At 38.2% G+C, this 17037-nt stretch overlaps 1 protein-coding gene and 1 long non-coding RNA gene across 5 annotated transcripts in view; one reads left to right on the top strand and one right to left on the bottom strand.

Annotated features, from left to right (window-relative positions):
• The first annotated feature begins 522 nt into the window (after window positions 1–522).
• Window positions 523–5266, top strand: LOC145484718 (E3 ubiquitin-protein ligase TRIM45-like). The gene has a single exon (XM_081463345.1). The coding sequence runs from the start codon at window positions 979–981 to the stop codon at window positions 3244–3246; it is 2268 nt and encodes a 755-aa protein (XP_081319471.1). The 5' UTR covers window positions 523–978; the 3' UTR covers window positions 3247–5266.
• A 5646-nt stretch (window positions 5267–10912) lies between these two features.
• Window positions 10913–17037, bottom strand: part of LOC145484863 (uncharacterized) — a 16489-nt gene continuing 10364 nt past the window's right edge. For 2 of the 4 annotated variants that reach the window (XR_014049080.1, XR_014049079.1), the window contains 3 exons: window positions 15896–15952; window positions 14605–14703; window positions 10913–12114 (listed from right to left, as the gene is read on the bottom strand). This is a non-coding gene — a long non-coding RNA (uncharacterized LOC145484863). Of the gene's footprint in view, window positions 12115–14604; window positions 14940–15880; window positions 15953–17037 lie in introns of those variants that run through there. The other 2 variants (XR_014049078.1, XR_014049077.1) reach the window with 2 other exon arrangements.

Genomic DNA, 17037 nt, shown 5'->3' with positions numbered 1-17037 from the left:
GTTCAGTTTTTTTTCCCCTTTCTTCTTTCAATCGCGTCAGTGAGCAAACTTTAAGCTTTGCGTTCCTTACTTTGTGTTACATCAGCAAAAGGAAAGGAATCTCATGAATCTTGACAATGATAAAATAGCTTTGACATCAAAGTTCGAGCTGATTAAAAATGGATTGACAGATAAGTATGTGTTTTTCACTGGTATTTAGCAAAGGGATCTTCGAAGATTACATCATTGCTTTGGTTATGATCAGAGTATAAGGCCGGGTATTGGTTATGGAAGAGAGCTTTACATGTTCTTTAGCGGATTGAAACGATATACAGATGCAAGTGAAATGATATGCTAATCGACAATTGCTTTGTTTCTTATCACTGTTGTGTAAAATTGTTTTGTCAAGGAATACGCTCAAGATTTCAATAGATGTGACAGTTCTTGGCGCGGCGCACCAAGTTGTGTTTATTTATACCACGAGCTGTTTGGTGGTGCCTTTTTTTCCTGTTTCTTTTTTAGAGCTCTTGTGCCACGTTTATCAAAGATGTTCTGCTTCTCAAATGTCCTCGAGACAAACCTGAAACCTAAGGCCAAGAAGCGACTGCTTTGAAACCAAAAATAGCCTCGGGCTTTTTCTTGTTTATCAAGAACAGGTCAACACAATGGCAAACATGGGATAAAAGGTGTCTCAGTTGAGTAAACGCGACAAGATGTGCTCGTTTTCACAAATGTGTCAAACAATTTATTCTGTATGATTGCTTTGCTATTTTCAGTGAGTAAACAGAGAAGATCTCATGAATTCTTTGAAAGTCTAGCAGGCGTTGATTGTTTTAAAGCCGATCATCGCTTAACATAAGGACCCTGACTGGCTCAGCGGTAAATATTTGTCATAACCAGCGGTTTCTGTCTGTTGAATTTTAATTAGCAATAGCCGTTTGCGTGTCGTGAAGTTTCGAAGGTCGTTAGAGTCGAAGTTTCGAGCAAACAAGCGACAAAATGGACATCAAGACCGTAATGGAAAATCTGGAAGAACTAGTAACTTGTCATATATGCTCCAACGTCATGCGAAATCCCAAAATTGCACCTTGTCTTCACACGTTCTGCTCCGAGTGTCTCAAAGAGGTTGCCAGAAGTCGGCCATATCAGACGACCATCGCGTGTCCACTTTGCCAATACGATATTCGCAAACCAGAGGGAAACCGGTTCGATTTGTTGCCGTCAAATTTCTACATCACTCGTCTCCTTGATCTCCTCATCGCCAAAAGACGTCATTATCCCGAGGCATCCTGCGGCAACTGCCAAAAGAAGTTGATGCTCAGTGCCTTCTGTTTCGCGTGTGACACCTTTATGTGCGAGGAATGCTTCAGTGCACATAATGTCATTACGCGAAGTAACGGCCACCGCACCGTGAGCCTGGGAAAGTTCAAACTACGTGATTACGAAGACATGCTTCGACGCCCGATGCGCTGCGCTCATAAATTCAAGGAGAAAGGAGTCGTGGAGTACTTTTGTTATGATTGTGATGCCTCTGTCTGCCACATCTGCAATATCGCCATTCAACACACGCATCGCATTGTCGACCTCCACGAGGCCGCAAGCGAACAAAAGTTGAAGTTTCGGGAGATGAACACGAAACTCAAGGAGAAGATGCGGATGGTGGAACTCGGCGTTCACAACGTCGAGCATCGTTCAATGGAGGTACAGGAGCAAGTCGACTACTTGAAGAAAGACGTGACAGAAAAGATGGACAATCTCGTCTCAATTATCCGAGCTCATCAAGAAGAGATGGTTCAGACACTGGAGAACATTCGAAGAGACAAACTCGAGAACCTAACATTTCATCTGAAGCTCTTTGAATCGACGATGTCGCAGACCGAAAGCTCTTTCAACTTCATCGAAGATCTGCTTCAACGAAACATCAGCGAGGAAATTATGCATGTCAAGAACCACGTCACGTCACGCGTGGGGGAGATCACGAATCTCGAGGTGGGCACGAACCCGGCGGAAAACGAACAAGTCGGCTACGTACCGAACGCAGAAATCTTTGATGGGCTCCAAAATTCCAACCTGGGCAAAGTTGTAACTAGTCTCACGGAACCATCCTTGTCAACTGCTGAAGGAGACGGAGTGGACGACGTGTCAGCAGGGGAAGAGGCCGAGTTTACAGTGACAACTAGAAATGCCCAGGGTGAAGTTTGCTACAGCGAAATCGATCACGTGGTTGTGGAAGTGAAGTCCTCGATGTGGGGCCTCATAGAAAGCAGAGTTCGAAACTACAGAAATGGCAACTATGACGTCAGTTACCTCCCCCGCGTGCCAGGACCGCACCGAGTGCAAGTTGAAGTTGGCGGCCATCTCATCAAGGACAGCCCCTTCATGGTCGAAGTCAAGCCACCGATTCTATCCCCATTGAAGTCCTTTGGATCTCACGGCAAGGTGGATGGAAAATTCACTCAACCACACGGAGTGGCTGGATCAAGCGCTGGACAAATTGTCGTTTCTGACAGTTTGAAGCATCGTATACATGTATTCACAGCGGACGGAGGTCAGATCCTCGACTTCGGCGAAGAAGGAACGAAGGATGGCAAACTGTTCCACCCGATGTCCATAGCCTTCGACAAGAGCCAGAAGTACATACTTGTCGCAGACAGTGACAACAACAGGGTGCAGTACTTTGATGTCAAGACTGGCAAATTCGTGAAAAAGTTCGGTTCCGAGGGAAGTGGTCATTGTCAGTTCAACGGTCCGTGCGGCATATCAGTCGACCAGAAAGACCGTGTGATCGTCACTGACTGGAACAATCACCGGGTCCAGGTGTTTAGTCCTGACGGCAAATTCCTTTTCAAGTTTGGAGATGCAGGCAATGACAGACTTATCCATCCCAGGTTTGCCCTGTACCATGATTCAGAAGAGCGTTTTGTAGTCTCTGATACTGGTAACGATGTAGTGAAAATCTATGACCAGAATGGGGATCTGCTAAGAATAATCGGTAGGCCAGGCCATAAGAAAGGGGAATTTTGTGGTCCTCGAGGGCTGGCTATAGATAAAAATCAAAACATAATTGTTTGCGATTTCGAAAATCACCGTCTACAGGTTTTCAATATTAAGGGGGTTGTTCTTAACAGTTTTGGAACAAATGGGAAGGGAATCGGGCAGTTTGCATTCCCATTGAGTGTTTCAGTAGTTGGTGGGTCACGAGTTATAGTTAGTGACTGGGGAAATAATCGTATTCAGATTTTCAAATACAGAGATTCCTCGAACTAAACTAAATAGTCCTATCACGTCATATAGACAATAGTTAGAATGTGTGGCTTTGCATAAATAGCAAATTTTCATCATCCCGAAAAAATCGCTTTGCTACTCAAAGTTTTGTAGTAATTAATAAGTAGTAGTTTTGTATGTGCCATGTAGGCCACAGGAAGCGATATGGCTGGGTTACAATGACTTATAACTTTCATTTTAAATGTTATGACATAATGCCATTACCGTTACTCAGCAAGGAAAAGTGATTTACGTACAAAGTGCCCAATTCTCCCTAGGAAAACATATTCTAAACGCACGAAAACGGTAGCAAAATCGTAAAAACGTACAGAAAGTTCTAAAATCTTTAGATCTAGGAAACACGATGTAGTTAGTAAGGACAAAATTTTGGGAAATATGGCTCTTGCCTGATGCGCCTTGCTAGGTTCGCAAAGTATTGTGGTAAAATGTACAGCCGCCATCGTTTTTCCTGCGAAGGATTGAAATCACTTGCTTAGTTGTTAGCCGTCTCATTTCGAATAGCGTTTGCTCTTGACTACTCATTATAAGATACACGTAGATATATAATTATATGAGGAGTCATCCAATCATTCTCTCTCTAACCAGAGAACATATCCAATAAGTTATTGTGCCGTGCGTTTAGGTGTTGCGTGACTGATTGCGTGACAATTGAAGTAACGGCTGCGTCTCCAAAATCAAAATAGGTTTTAATCGGCAACCTTTGGGTGATCAGGTGCTTAGTTTAGTCTTAGAACAGCCATTGTAAAGCTGTTAATAATTCATGTAGATTTAGTTTTTTCCAACCCTTAACTTGCACCCGTAGGGTTTGGTACACTCTTATTTGCCCCAGACGGGGTCACGGAGATGTGCCGCGAGAGAGAGACCTCAAGTACAGTGTGGAATGTCATTATTTTGCGTCAAGGTAATTTTTATTTCTTTTACATTCCGAAAGGTATGTTTGGAAACAGTAGGTAAAAAGGAGAGAAAAATCCAAATGACTTTATTTGGCAAGAGGTCGATTTCCCTGGTTTGCTACAGATATTGAGCTAAGTATTCCATTGGCTTTTCAAATTCTTGAGGTCGTTATAATACATATATGCACTAAGAGGTCAACTTTGCCCATTACAGACAGGCTGTATGATATATAGATTTAACCAAGCCTAAAAGCGGAGCTACTGATTGCAATAATTGTCCATAATAGAAAAAAAAGGATTTGTTTTTCTTGGATCAGAAACTCAACAAATAATCAACTGTGAGCACGTAATTGTTCAGTGTGTGGTTTCGCTAGTTTTTCCAGTTAAATTTTAACAAATTGTACTCAATAGGCGTAACCAATTTTTCCAAGATTGTAGAACTGAATTACGTACGCAATATATCAGGGACTTTCCAACGGAAGATTGTGCAAGGAATTTGTTGGCAAATAAGTCAACGTAGAAACGAAAAGGGATGTTTAAAGATACTGTAAACAACATTTTTCTTTGCCTACAGACTACTTGTTTATTTTTTAAAATGACTTAGATACGAAAGATGCAAATTTCACCATAGTAGCACTCGGCTTTAGTTCCCCGTACATTCACAGAGCGACTCCAATCTCGTTCCTCGAGTCTTCGATCGTTCCCAACAGCGCATGCTGGTTGACGAAACGAGTGACTCTCGAAGTTCCGTTAGATTTCGATTGGTTTTAAAAACAATGGAAATGGGCGGAAGTAAAACTCTAGTATGTCGATTGAGCCACGTGTTTGTCAACTAGACATGCGCAATTCAATCGGAAGTCCGATATTTTCGGACTTCAAATCGGATCTTTCCAGGGTCTCTTGTTTCTAGACGTTGTCCATGCTCCTCAAGGAACTCGTCCGTTACAATTCAACTTGTATTCTCATTGTATTCCTTCGTGCTCGGCTAGAAGAGAATAAGATAGGACGGGATAACCTTTAATTAAAAGCGATGGTTCGTTAAAACTTGAAGCTTCTGGCTATCGTCTATGAAAAATGAATTTGAATAGCAAATAAATACATACTTTTTTACAGGTACATACAAGCGGTACCACTTCACCTCTTTTCCCGCACATTGCTATTCCCTCCCCTTGGTTCCGTTCTTTGTTCTCCCCGTGCTTTTCATATTTATCTCCCCGATCATTTTCTTCTGTTTCCATTGCATTCTAGCATTCCGTCCCCACTGGGTTAACTTTGGGTTCCTCGTGTACTCGCTGTGAGTTTCCCATTAGATTTTGGTGGTCTGCAACACCATCCCTCACGGTGCTTTTCCCTTCGGAGTTTGCTATAAGGAACTCCGCTTGCTCTCACATTTGTTCGTGTTGAGTTCTTCCTAGGTTCCCAGTGCATTCGTTACGTATTCCCTCACTACTTCTCTCCTACATGTTACGTTCCCTGTGTATTTCCAGGTGTGTTCTTCCATGTGCAACTCTGCGCTCCTCCATTGGTTTACCTTTGGTTTCCCTGCCGATGTTCCCTTGCATAAGCTGTTCGCTTCCCCTGTCAGTGTTTGCTCTTCGTTGCAACTCGCGCTCCCTCGTGCGCTTCTGCCCGTTCCGGTGGACGTTATTTTATGCGTTCCCCCATGGACTACTGATAAGTTTTCTATGTCATTTTCCACGAGTCCACTGTGGTTTCCTCTACTGCTAATATGGATCTTGTAAATGGTCTAGTTCATTATGAATCCTCCATATCCTGCAGGTGGTTTTTGTCATTTCATGCAGTGAAAGACACCCTAGCGAAGTTCAGGAGGACACGAGTTCAATGTCCATAGGGGAACTAATTTAAAATTTTCTATTCCACTGGCCCATGCCAAACTCATATCATTGTAGTGTAACACTGATATCTTTTGTTGTTTTCTTTTTTTACTTTAACTTATTTAGTAGTGAAAACGCTTCTAAAGATTAGCGATCAAATCTGGATTACTATAAAACTAGCTCATCTAGAATTCCCCTCGCCTTGTCAAGCCCTGTTTTTTTAAGCTGGTAAGAGAGGATCATCTTGTGCAAACGAGAGCAAAATAAACACGAATCTTCGTAAAGATAAGAGGCAAAGATGAAAACTTTTCCCAAGTGCGACCCATACCTTAATAGACAAAAAAGATTTAACGCTAATCAAAAACCTAATTTTTGTTCATGTTTCTTATTCTGGCTCAGAACATGTACAAACCGCCATCAGTGAATGAAAGCTTTCATCGCACGTTCTCTGTGCGCTTCACGCGATTTCCAAACCCCGCTTTCCCCTTGGGTTCTCGATGAGTTCCTTCCATGTGAAGGTGCGGTAATGGGGAAAGCAGAAGTTTTCTTTTTCATCAAACGTTTGTATGCAATTTCATCGCAAGCGCGTGACTCCCTACGGCACTAGTCACGCAAGGACTAACAATGTCGCGTGGTCACATCTTGCATTTCCCACCAAAGACTAAACACAACAAGCTATAGTTAAATTTAAAACAAGGATTTTACGTAGAGATTCTGCCTTGATAATGACTTGGACATCCTTGCTTTTTGGCCACTTTTCCTAACTCAATTGCACTGGGCCTTACGGTGGTTTTAGTGTGGTACGAGGATGAATGGATCGTGGAACAGAAAAAATTGTAATGATTAATGAGCTTTTGCATCTTTGAATGTTAAAATGAACGCTATTAAATTCGTTTTTAGAATGAGTCGGAGAGATCGGCATCCAAGAACTGTAAAAAAAGCTTAATTATATTTGAAAAAAATGACCTTTTTGTTTGGCCAGCGAAACGGGTTTACGTGGGCTCTATATAAACAAAAGAAATGCAAAGTTGTAGCAGAGGAAAGCGTGCAAAGGGTGTTGTCAATAAAAATTGTGACGAACCTGCTAGCTGATTGGTCTAATATTTTTTTGCATATTCATGATGAATAGTGCTGATCTGAGGCGCTTGTTTGTCATTTTGAGATATTTGTTGTTAGAGTACGATGTGTACTGTTTCCTTCCACACGGGAAGCGAATTCTTACTTTGAAGGAAGAATGGCGTCGACGTTTGGGGACGAGAATTCAATTGATAGCCAGTTCTGCCAATGGTTAGTATCAATTTCTTTGCATTCTACTTTTTAAGGTAATATTTCAACCAAACATACCAGCTTTAAGTTATTCTACCACGTGCGCTCGCCTGACTCGGTTTTATTTCGTGTTGAACTTCGGAACAACCGCATGGCTTTAGGAAGAGAATAAAACGTATTTTAGAAGCTAGTTCAGGGACCATACGAGACGTTACGTTCTTAGCGTTTTTTTCTATTATAGTTTGACTTTCTTTATAAAAGCTACGTTTCTTTGTCAAACTTTGTCTTGTACTTGTCAACGCGCGCTCGTGCACTAGCAATTCACTGTGAATCCTTTACTCCTCGTTTACTCGTTTGTTTCCACGCTTGGGTTTGTTTCTTATGCAATTTGTATTTATTCTATTTTCAGGGAGTAAACGACTAATACAGGAGAGTCAGAAAAATCCAAGGAGATCAAAAGGATTCAAGCAGGGAGGATGAATACAAAGTTAAGAATAGCATTTGAGAATTTGGTTAAGTTGAAATCCTCCAATAAGAAATGGCAGTCTTGAAACTAGAGAAGATGTAATCGAGTTCAAAATCGTTTTGTTTGCAATTTTTTTTTTCTTGGCTGAAATATTTGCATTGAAGTGACATCCGGGCGTGAAAAATATAAATTCGGTAACGGTTAATAACTCTGCCATTTTTGATCGAAAGGTTTCAACCGCTTTCGAGCTATCAGTTGGTACATGTTTTCAAATTATGGAGAGTTTTATTTCTTTGTCCGAGCGGTCATTATCGGGTCGGCCTTTGCATGCTTTACTACGTGTATTTTTTCACAGTCGAATATTGTTTTTGTTATGTTCTCTTTGAAAATTCCAAATTATTGTACAATCGCTCAACTCTCCTTAGTTTGAAAACCTGTTACTAGGTGATGACCTTTGAGGAGTATTTTAAGGTGGCGCTACATGTTGAAATCAAACCACGATAGTAACTATTGCTAGGCGATCATGTCAATCATTATAGCAAATTCTGTTTTGATATAAATTGGATAAACCATTCAACGCTGGACATTTTAGTTTGTCTCGTTCTCCAAAATCGTATTAGTACTGAGTTTCAACAAGGCTTAGTTTATATTTTTAATTTGAATTGCCTGTTGGAGGGCAATGCCCCTGCTCTAAAACAACATTAAATGATTGGTCGTGGAAAATTGTTTCACTGAGTTGAGCTATCAACCTTTCTGTTGTCGGAGAATTATTTCTACTTTTCAAATCATAGCATTTTCAGTTGCGAAATTAAAGAAGCGCCTTGATCCATTCTTCGATTTGCAGTCGAATAGACGTGAACGTTTTTAAGTTTTTTCCTTATTTTCCCAAAAAGTTCACGGAAATTAATTCATCTGATGTAAATTGTGTATGTTAAAAGGGCAACTTCCTTGCTCAAAATGATTTATTTATTGACCCAAACGATCAGAAAATGCTGCAGCTTGAATTAAAGTTAATTAAAAGTGTTAAGTATTGCTATCAAACAAATTCTATCGTTTCTCTCGTCAGTTTGAAATTATGAAACATTTCAAATTATTCCAGGAATCGTTAATTAACGATTGGTTTGAAATCTGAATTTGTTAGCAACTTTATTCAAGTTAATTTGTGAATATTTGAAACATTTGTTGACATGATCACAACATAATTTTTCATGTTTTCTTCGTTGTTTCGCTGGTGTTTTTTTCTTTTTTCGCTTAACGCGCTATAATTTTTGGACGTTTATTGTGTGCTGGCATGCAGAGCCACCTTGAAAGTAAATAATTTTAGAAGAGGATATTGGGTTTCTGGATTGATCTTCGTTTTCTGAAAATTCTACATTTATCGGCAGATATTATTTTGTGCATTTCTTTACGGAAAACTTTCGGTTTATAGTGTTTCTTCGGAAGGGAATTAAGCGCAAAGAGGTCAGTCAGAAACCAAATATATCCTCTTGTTTAACTTTCAGCGAGGCTGAACTGAATTATGTCTGGTATCAAGCAACTTTTTCCATCATCGCTTTTCAAAAACTGTAGCTACATTTAGGTCCAATTGTCTAGTTTTCAAATTGTTTTGGCATTCATTTGTACTATCAGGATACATTGAGTTTTGGAAATGCAGCTTCAATTGTCTGAATATTCTAAAATGTTAAAGCTTCTATTTGGAAAGATACACATTTTCACCGAAAATATTCGTCAATAACAAAAATTTGTAGCTCCAATTGTCTGATTCTTTGAAAATTTTACCGCTATCGTTTGCTACGGACAAAAATTTATCATACATTTGCTATTGGCTCTATTGCTTTTTAAAGCTGTAGTTTCAATTGTCTGATTCTTTTAAAATGCTATAGCTTTCATTCGCAAATGACAAAGTTTTAATAAAAAATATTTAACAGAAGCCATGGGATATATAGTGATACATTGTGAAGTTTGATAACCAGACATTAACCCTCAACGATAACGAAGCAAGCCATAAATTTTTCTTTTTAAATTGGCCTATAATTTGTGGGGTTTTTGCTTTTTGATCTCGGGTAAAAGTGACGGAAGCTCTAAAATTTTTCACACGCTAGAACTAGATTGAAGTTTTCGCGGTTTTTTTTACTTCGTAGGAGTAATAGGGTTAATGGCTTGCTTTCGCTGTCTTCTTGAAATATATTGCGTGATGTCATGTTAAATAGTTAAGCTGTGAATGACGGGCAGATAGAAATCTAAATACAGAAATGAGACCAGCCAGTTAAAATATCTACAACTGCAACGTTTCTGCACGACACTGAGGTGACGACATTTTAGAATCGCTTTAGTTAGGAGTTTACGTAGTTGGGCCGCAATTTACCCGGCCATATAGACTTTCTTAAATATATCGTTTTAGAAATGTTTTCTACTTCTCAATGTTGTGTAGAATCGTTGTAGTTGTAGAAATTTTAACTTGCTCTTCTCATCTCTGTAAACAGGTTTCTAGGTACTCGTCGTTTCACAGCTGATTACTTCACAAGATATCCTCATGGTATATACCATCTTGAACACAAACAAATATTTACTGGATTCAAAATCTTAGTTTTTTGAAAACCTCGAATGATTGGAGTCAATTTTTTTCGATAGTTTGTATTCAAGATGGTACAGGTTGAATTTTTTTGTGGCGGGAAAAATTCAAGGGGGTACCTCCATAACATTTTTGTCAAAAAAGTTGTCAGGGGAAACGCTGTGCAAATTTTTTCCAATTTTCCCGCCAAAAGTCTTAGTATATATAGGGCAAATTTTTTGATGACACCTTTGCAATTAATTTAATTGAATTTCAATAAACTAATTAAAGAATACTTGTGACTTATTGATTTGTCATTATGAAATGAAAGTTATTCGATGTCAATAAAAGAAACGAAAGAAGACAACAAGTTTGAGTGTTGTGTTTATTACTTTTATTGAGTGGATGAAATAGTACTTTACTGAATAACAACATACAGTAAATTAAATATTATTAAATGAAAAAAAAAAACGGCGCATGCGTATTTTTTCTAAGTTTTTTGGCGGGAAAATAAAAATTTTTAACAAGGGTTGACACAGAAAATTAAAAAACAAAAATTGGCTCATGCTTATTTTGGCGGGAAAATTAAAAATTTGGAGAAGGGTTGCCCCTAAGCGTAAATTTAGCCAGCCAAGAAAACTTTTGGTAAACATTTAATAAACAAGAGAAATTGATTTTGTACAAAACTAACTCGACGGAATACGATTGAAATGACACAGCAAAAACTTAACAGCGACTATTTTTCATAAATTCTGGTTTCAAGAAAACTTTTTTAAAATCGCTTTTGGTTGAATTGTTGTTGTTAGATTTTGGACAAACAAGAAAATCCATTCTGAAATTGGGTCCGTGAAAAAAAGAAATAACAACTAGCAAAAGGTTGTGACTCCTAAACACGAAGACTAGCAAAAAAAAGTGCTTCTCAAGGAAAACCAAAGACTTTCGAAGCTCACGATACGAGAACTCGGTGAATCATATGATAGAAATCTACGAGACTATTGAACAACAGTGTTGTTGCGGTGCACAAACGACCGTTGAGAATATGTTGCACGGGAATTATTCAAATTCAGGAAATGTTGCCGCATTTTAACTGATAACTCAGAAAATAAATAAAATAAAGTTTCGTTTGGTACCCTGCTGTCTTGCCGTTTGTCTAAACAAGCCAACAAAATATCAAAAGGCACTTTAAAATATTTATTTGCTAAATTAACAGTTAAATCTCTTATTGCAATGCCGTGTATTGAAATTCCCGCACAAAGCCTTATTAGGCTGATTTAGCAAGAGAACGGGAACGTCACTTGACGACGGCGCGCGCAGTACAAATACCCAAATATGGTCAGATGACGACTGCAGGGCGCGCGGAATAACCTGGATTCTGTTCTAATTTGACCATATTTGGGTGTTTGTTCTGCGCGCGCCGTCGTCAAGTGACGTTCCCGTTCTCTTGCTAAATCAGCCTGCTGACATAATCCCAACGGCCGCAAGTGTAACGCAACACCACTGATGTTCAAGAGTCACGCACGCGTCAGTCACACAATCCACCAAGCTCTCACATCGCGAGCTGGACAAAAAGATTATTAAAAACTGCATTAAAATTTGTAAAGCACAGCTGACGACAAATTTCCTACAAAGCCTAACTGTAACTCATTTTTCTGGCCGATCCTAACGTTTAGTCCACGAAAAAAATCCTATCTTGCACGTCCTACTTTTCGGTTCGGAAAAAATCTCTCCATCTCTCAATCTGTATGCTATGTCTTGTCCTAAAGGTCCTGTCTATTTATTATCCCACCAGTGTCTTGTCTTTGTCTTTATCTTCACTCAATCGTCTGGTCACTGAGAAATCTTGAAAGATGGAAAAAAAAAATGTTTGATATATATCATACCGAAGCTTTGTATTGTACTTATCCCATATACACGTACACTGGCTACAGGATTCCCGTATTGATGATTGTCTTTATTCTCACCACCTGTTTGCTTGAACAATGTACTGATTTTGTAAGGAGAAATTGGATTTTGATCACTTTTGCAAGATAACTGATCAGAAAAACCTCTACATCATTTGCAGTAACGAATAAAGTTAAATCTGCAGACTGATTACTAGAGCATAGCACAGGCTTCAAACCCAACAATAGAATGACAGTCGTAAAAGCACTGTGACACTATTTGATTCAATAACTGTTTTCGCTACTGCTGCTGTTGTTGTTGTTGTTCTATGAAGTTGTAGACTTTGCAAACAGTAGTCCAGGTAGTCGCTCATATTTACTTTCGTCGGTTGTTAGAATAGTGTATTAGTAGCAGTAGTAGTATTGTATCTGTTAGTTGTATTATTATTATTATTATTATTATTATTATTATATTATTATAATATTATAATAATAATAAAAGTTAAACAGTCAGATAAATATTTACAGGCCTCAGCAACAGTTATCATTGAAAAGCTTCCCTTTTGTGTCTATAATATCTGCAATAAATGTGTACTCCTTCTATTTACTTTTACTCTGCCAACCTAGTAAAACAACTGACGCTTATAAAAAAGCTTAAAACTGCACAGTGAATTTTAAAATTCATTATCTTGAATTGTTAGAAAAGAGTACTATAAAGTAGCATTAGAGAAATAGCAGTAATAGACAAAGTACATGTAATAGTAGTTTAACCAGAAAAAGCAACTGCATGTTTGCAGTCACTGTTTGTGAATTAATGTTCACTGTGCGAACAGTTCAATTTTGTAGGGGTTTCCATTTAACAATAATATATTTATTAACTTTTGAAGTAACAAGAAATAATTTCATCTGTATTTGTAGCAATAACAGTTAAAATCATCTGAAATTAATAGAAAACATTTTTGTAGTTAGAACACTGCATGCCAAGAACCTTTTATTTACTGAAAAAAAAATTTGTAAGCAGGAGGTAAACAAATCTAATTTGTATCACTTCCCAATTTTAAAGTAAACTAGGATGGGTTTGTCCATGCGATTGCCAATGTACTTACAGGTTTTAACTGTTTATCTGAAAATTGATATACTTTTATAAAAACACTACTACTAATCAAAGATTATAAGAGTGCGTTTGATGCCGACTTTTAACTGATACAATGACAAATACAGATACAATGACAAATACAGATACAATGACAAATACAGATACAATGACAAAGTCCAATGTTTTCCTGTGGATTTAGCTTTGTCGTTTTCTGGTTTACACCTATTAACTAGAGTCATCTTTCTTGGTATAAGTATACTTTAGCTCTCTTGGTGTGCTTGCGTGTTAAACTTTGCTTAACTACTTTTTATCCTAAATTAATTATCTAATTGTGATCATTTTGTGTGCTGATGACAGCATTTTTATTCTTTTGTCGAGTCTTTGGTATCTTTAAGATAGTCCTTTACATAAGCCTTATTGGCTTCCCTGGGCTTCCTTGCAATATACATTGATATTATGTAAATATATTTATACAAGGAAAAAAAATAAAACAAACAAACAAACCAGTAGACGGGTCCCGTCTATAAAGCCCAGTTTGTTCATATGATGCGCATGACAGTGCTACATGTAGCTCTTAATAAAAAAGTATAATATTAATGTGAAGGTGAATTAATCAACATGACACGAGCGTGGGACAAAGAAAAATTCTGAGTCCCCGACAGGAATCGAACCCATGACCTCCCGAACACCGGGCGGGCGCTCTATCCACTGAGCTACGAGAACTCATGGAGAGAAAGGTTATTTAACTGAGTTCATATGTGATAGGTGTCCTGCATACTGCTAGGATCAACGCTATCGAATTCATCGTGAGTAGTGATAAGTTAATAAAGATGGTGAATTTTAAGCTCGGTAATGAAATGTGAAGGTGAATTAATCAACATGACACGAGCGTGGGACAAAGAAAAATTCATTACCGAGCTTAAAATTCACCATCTTTATTAACTTATAATATTAATATGTAAATTTAGTATTCTACGCTGGGAGCACGAGAATATTAGCTACCGGTAGATCTTAAGTTATGTGGTCCACTCTGCTGCAATCTAACAAGTTCTTGTAGAGAGATAGGACCTTATTCATTAATTACTTTAAAAGTGATAATGATAAGTTTGAACTGTATTCTAAACTGAACAGGCAACCAGTGCAGGGAACATAGAATCTACTTCAGTAGCATGAGAGTAAGATAGGCTAATATGACCCTACGGTGGAGCATTTCAACAACAATTTTAGCATCATCTGTGTCAGAAGTTCAGTTAGGCAGTAGAAAGCCATGTGTAATAAGTATCAGCATGCACGTTTACGTCCCCTTTCACTGAGTGCCTTGAACAGGCTGATTTTGCGGCCAATATATAATACCTGCAGACGACCTGAGAGTGAAATACTGATGATGAAGAGCCAAATGACTAACTTTGTCCTTGATCACTATAAAAGGGAACTTCTGGTCAGGGCTGTCATCTGGAATGAGGATGAGATGAAAGGTGTTCTTAAAGCAAGCAGCATTTGTCTTTTGGTTATAATTATGGATCATGCATGAAGATCGAATTTACAGGAACAGGGGAAGGGGAAACAGGCTTTGATAGTCTTATTTGGCTGAACCTTGCTTACAGTAGCTTATCTGAGTTTTTTTTTGTGTGTGTGTGTCCAGATAACCTAAGGCCGAGATTTAGAAGTCAACAACTGAATTTGTTCCCCCCCCCCCCCCCCTGCAAAAGCAAATTTACTTGCACTGACAATTTTCAAAATGAAGGTTTCCAATTTCTGAGTGGTCATATAATTCAATAGTTAAATCATCTTTTTAGCAGCAGGAGATCTAGAAAGAAATGACCATCAAGCTAGTGAACAGTAACAGTTAAACCACATGAAAGGCTGGTCTTGTACATGTAGCTGTATCGTGACTTTGGCAAACCTGCCAGTCAGAAGAAAAATATGAAAAGTGTGTGGTAAGTTGATCTGTTACTTGTTACTATGACTAATCCAAACAGAAAGCAACTGTTTTTTCAAAATTTGAACAATTAGTTCTGGAGTTGCCCAAAAATATAATTGTAGTCCTTAGCGTCAAGTTGTTAATCAAGAAATGAACCCATCTGTGAAAATTAGTGGGAGTTTTTCAGAATCGTAGGGTTTGAAAAGCAAGCATTTGCTTGCTTGCCCCACCACCCTCTGCTTCGTCAATTCTTTTGTTCTTGCTTTGAAACACCTGCTATGCAGGCAATGTTCAAGTTTATGAAGGTCAACATTTTTATGACCTGTCAAACTATAACATTTTAAAAATTGACTAGATTGACAGCATAATTAATTGCTCGTGGTAAGAAGAAGAAGCACCACTTTCTGTTGAAAACTTGCAACAAAAAAAAACAAAACAAAAAAAAAAAAAGAAAAGAAAAGAAAAGAAAAGAAAAATTCAAACCTTTTTGTTCAATTAAAAAAAAGGCATGGATATTCCCAAACAATCTTGGAACCAACAACTGTTTTTCAACTTAGCAACAATCCTACCAAAAGCCTTAATCTGCTGGATTTTTCAAAACTGAATTTCACCCTATAATGGTACACTGTAACTGTTCCTCAAAGAGACTGGAACTAATAGTGGTACTATACATTAGTCTACTACATATAAAACAAAACTTTGACTGACTTGCCATGTGATTACCTGACGTTTTTCACTTCCTCCACTGATCTTTCGGTTTTCACATGTTTCTTGTTGGCCCTGATAAGAGATACATATATAGTGTACAGCTACTTACGATTTCATACTGCTGGTATACTTTAGTGTTATAAATTTAACTGATAGAATTAGAACTTCAGTCGAACTTCCGGTTGCAGTCACCTCTCGTATAAAGCAACCGCCTTTTCTAAGAGGGTGTCAATGGGGGTTAACTGTTTAGCGTATAATGACTGTTTTTTACTATCGCAACTGTATAAACCACAAAATATGAACTTATTAATGTAAGAAAAGATGATTGACTTTTTAGTGTATGCGATACTTAAGTCAAAGTTTCCTGACTTTCCACGACAAATAACAACATTTTTACTAGGATGCAAATCTAACTTGCAGTTTAGTTTGACCTCATCTAAAACTTCTAGAAACCCTTCATTCCTTCATATTTCGTCTGGTGTGTGTAATATTAGAGTTTGATCCAGATTGGTTCTCATTTTGTAACATGCTCTGAGCCTGTGCTTTGGCTGCGGTTTTAGTTACCAGTTCCAGGCTTCTCTCATCTCTTCTTTGCAAACCTGGCAGCCATTAGCGCTGTACAATAAAACCTCGCCTTATGGTCACCTCGTTAAAATGGTCAGCTTGTTAATATGGTCACCTCGTTAAAATGGTCAGCTTGTTAATATGGTCACCTCGTTATTACGGTCACCCATACATTTTCTTATGAGAAAACCCTGTTCATGCGGCCGCCTTGTTAAGAGGCCCTGCGCCTAAGAAACGACCGATGATTTCCGGCTAAAAAATAAAATCGGCCGATTTTTATCTCCCAAATAGTGGTTACCGAGTACTATTTAAAAATGAATTTCTTTTGTTTCAGTTTCGCTTTAGACCAAAAATATCGAGCCGCAAACTTTTTCCGTCTGATAGCAGCAAAATCAGGCCGAAAATAAGCCCCCGCAAAAAACGGTTCAGAAATCACTATCGCAACGCAAAATAATGAGAGAACTACACAGCGATGAAGAAAAAGGCCTTTTAATGCAATATCATTCGATAAACATCGAAAAACTGCCGAAGCGAATAAAAAATAAAGTTTCAAATATTGCATACTAAATTAGATGGAGCGTTGGAGCTGATTT

This window comes from Orbicella franksi, chromosome 4 (genome assembly GCF_964199315.1).
Source record: "Orbicella franksi chromosome 4, jaOrbFran1.1, whole genome shotgun sequence".
NCBI classification, from domain to species: domain Eukaryota; kingdom Metazoa; phylum Cnidaria; class Anthozoa; order Scleractinia; family Merulinidae; genus Orbicella; species Orbicella franksi.
The sequence above is the reverse complement of the archived record's forward strand: the minus strand, read 5'-3'. Positions and strand labels throughout refer to the sequence as shown.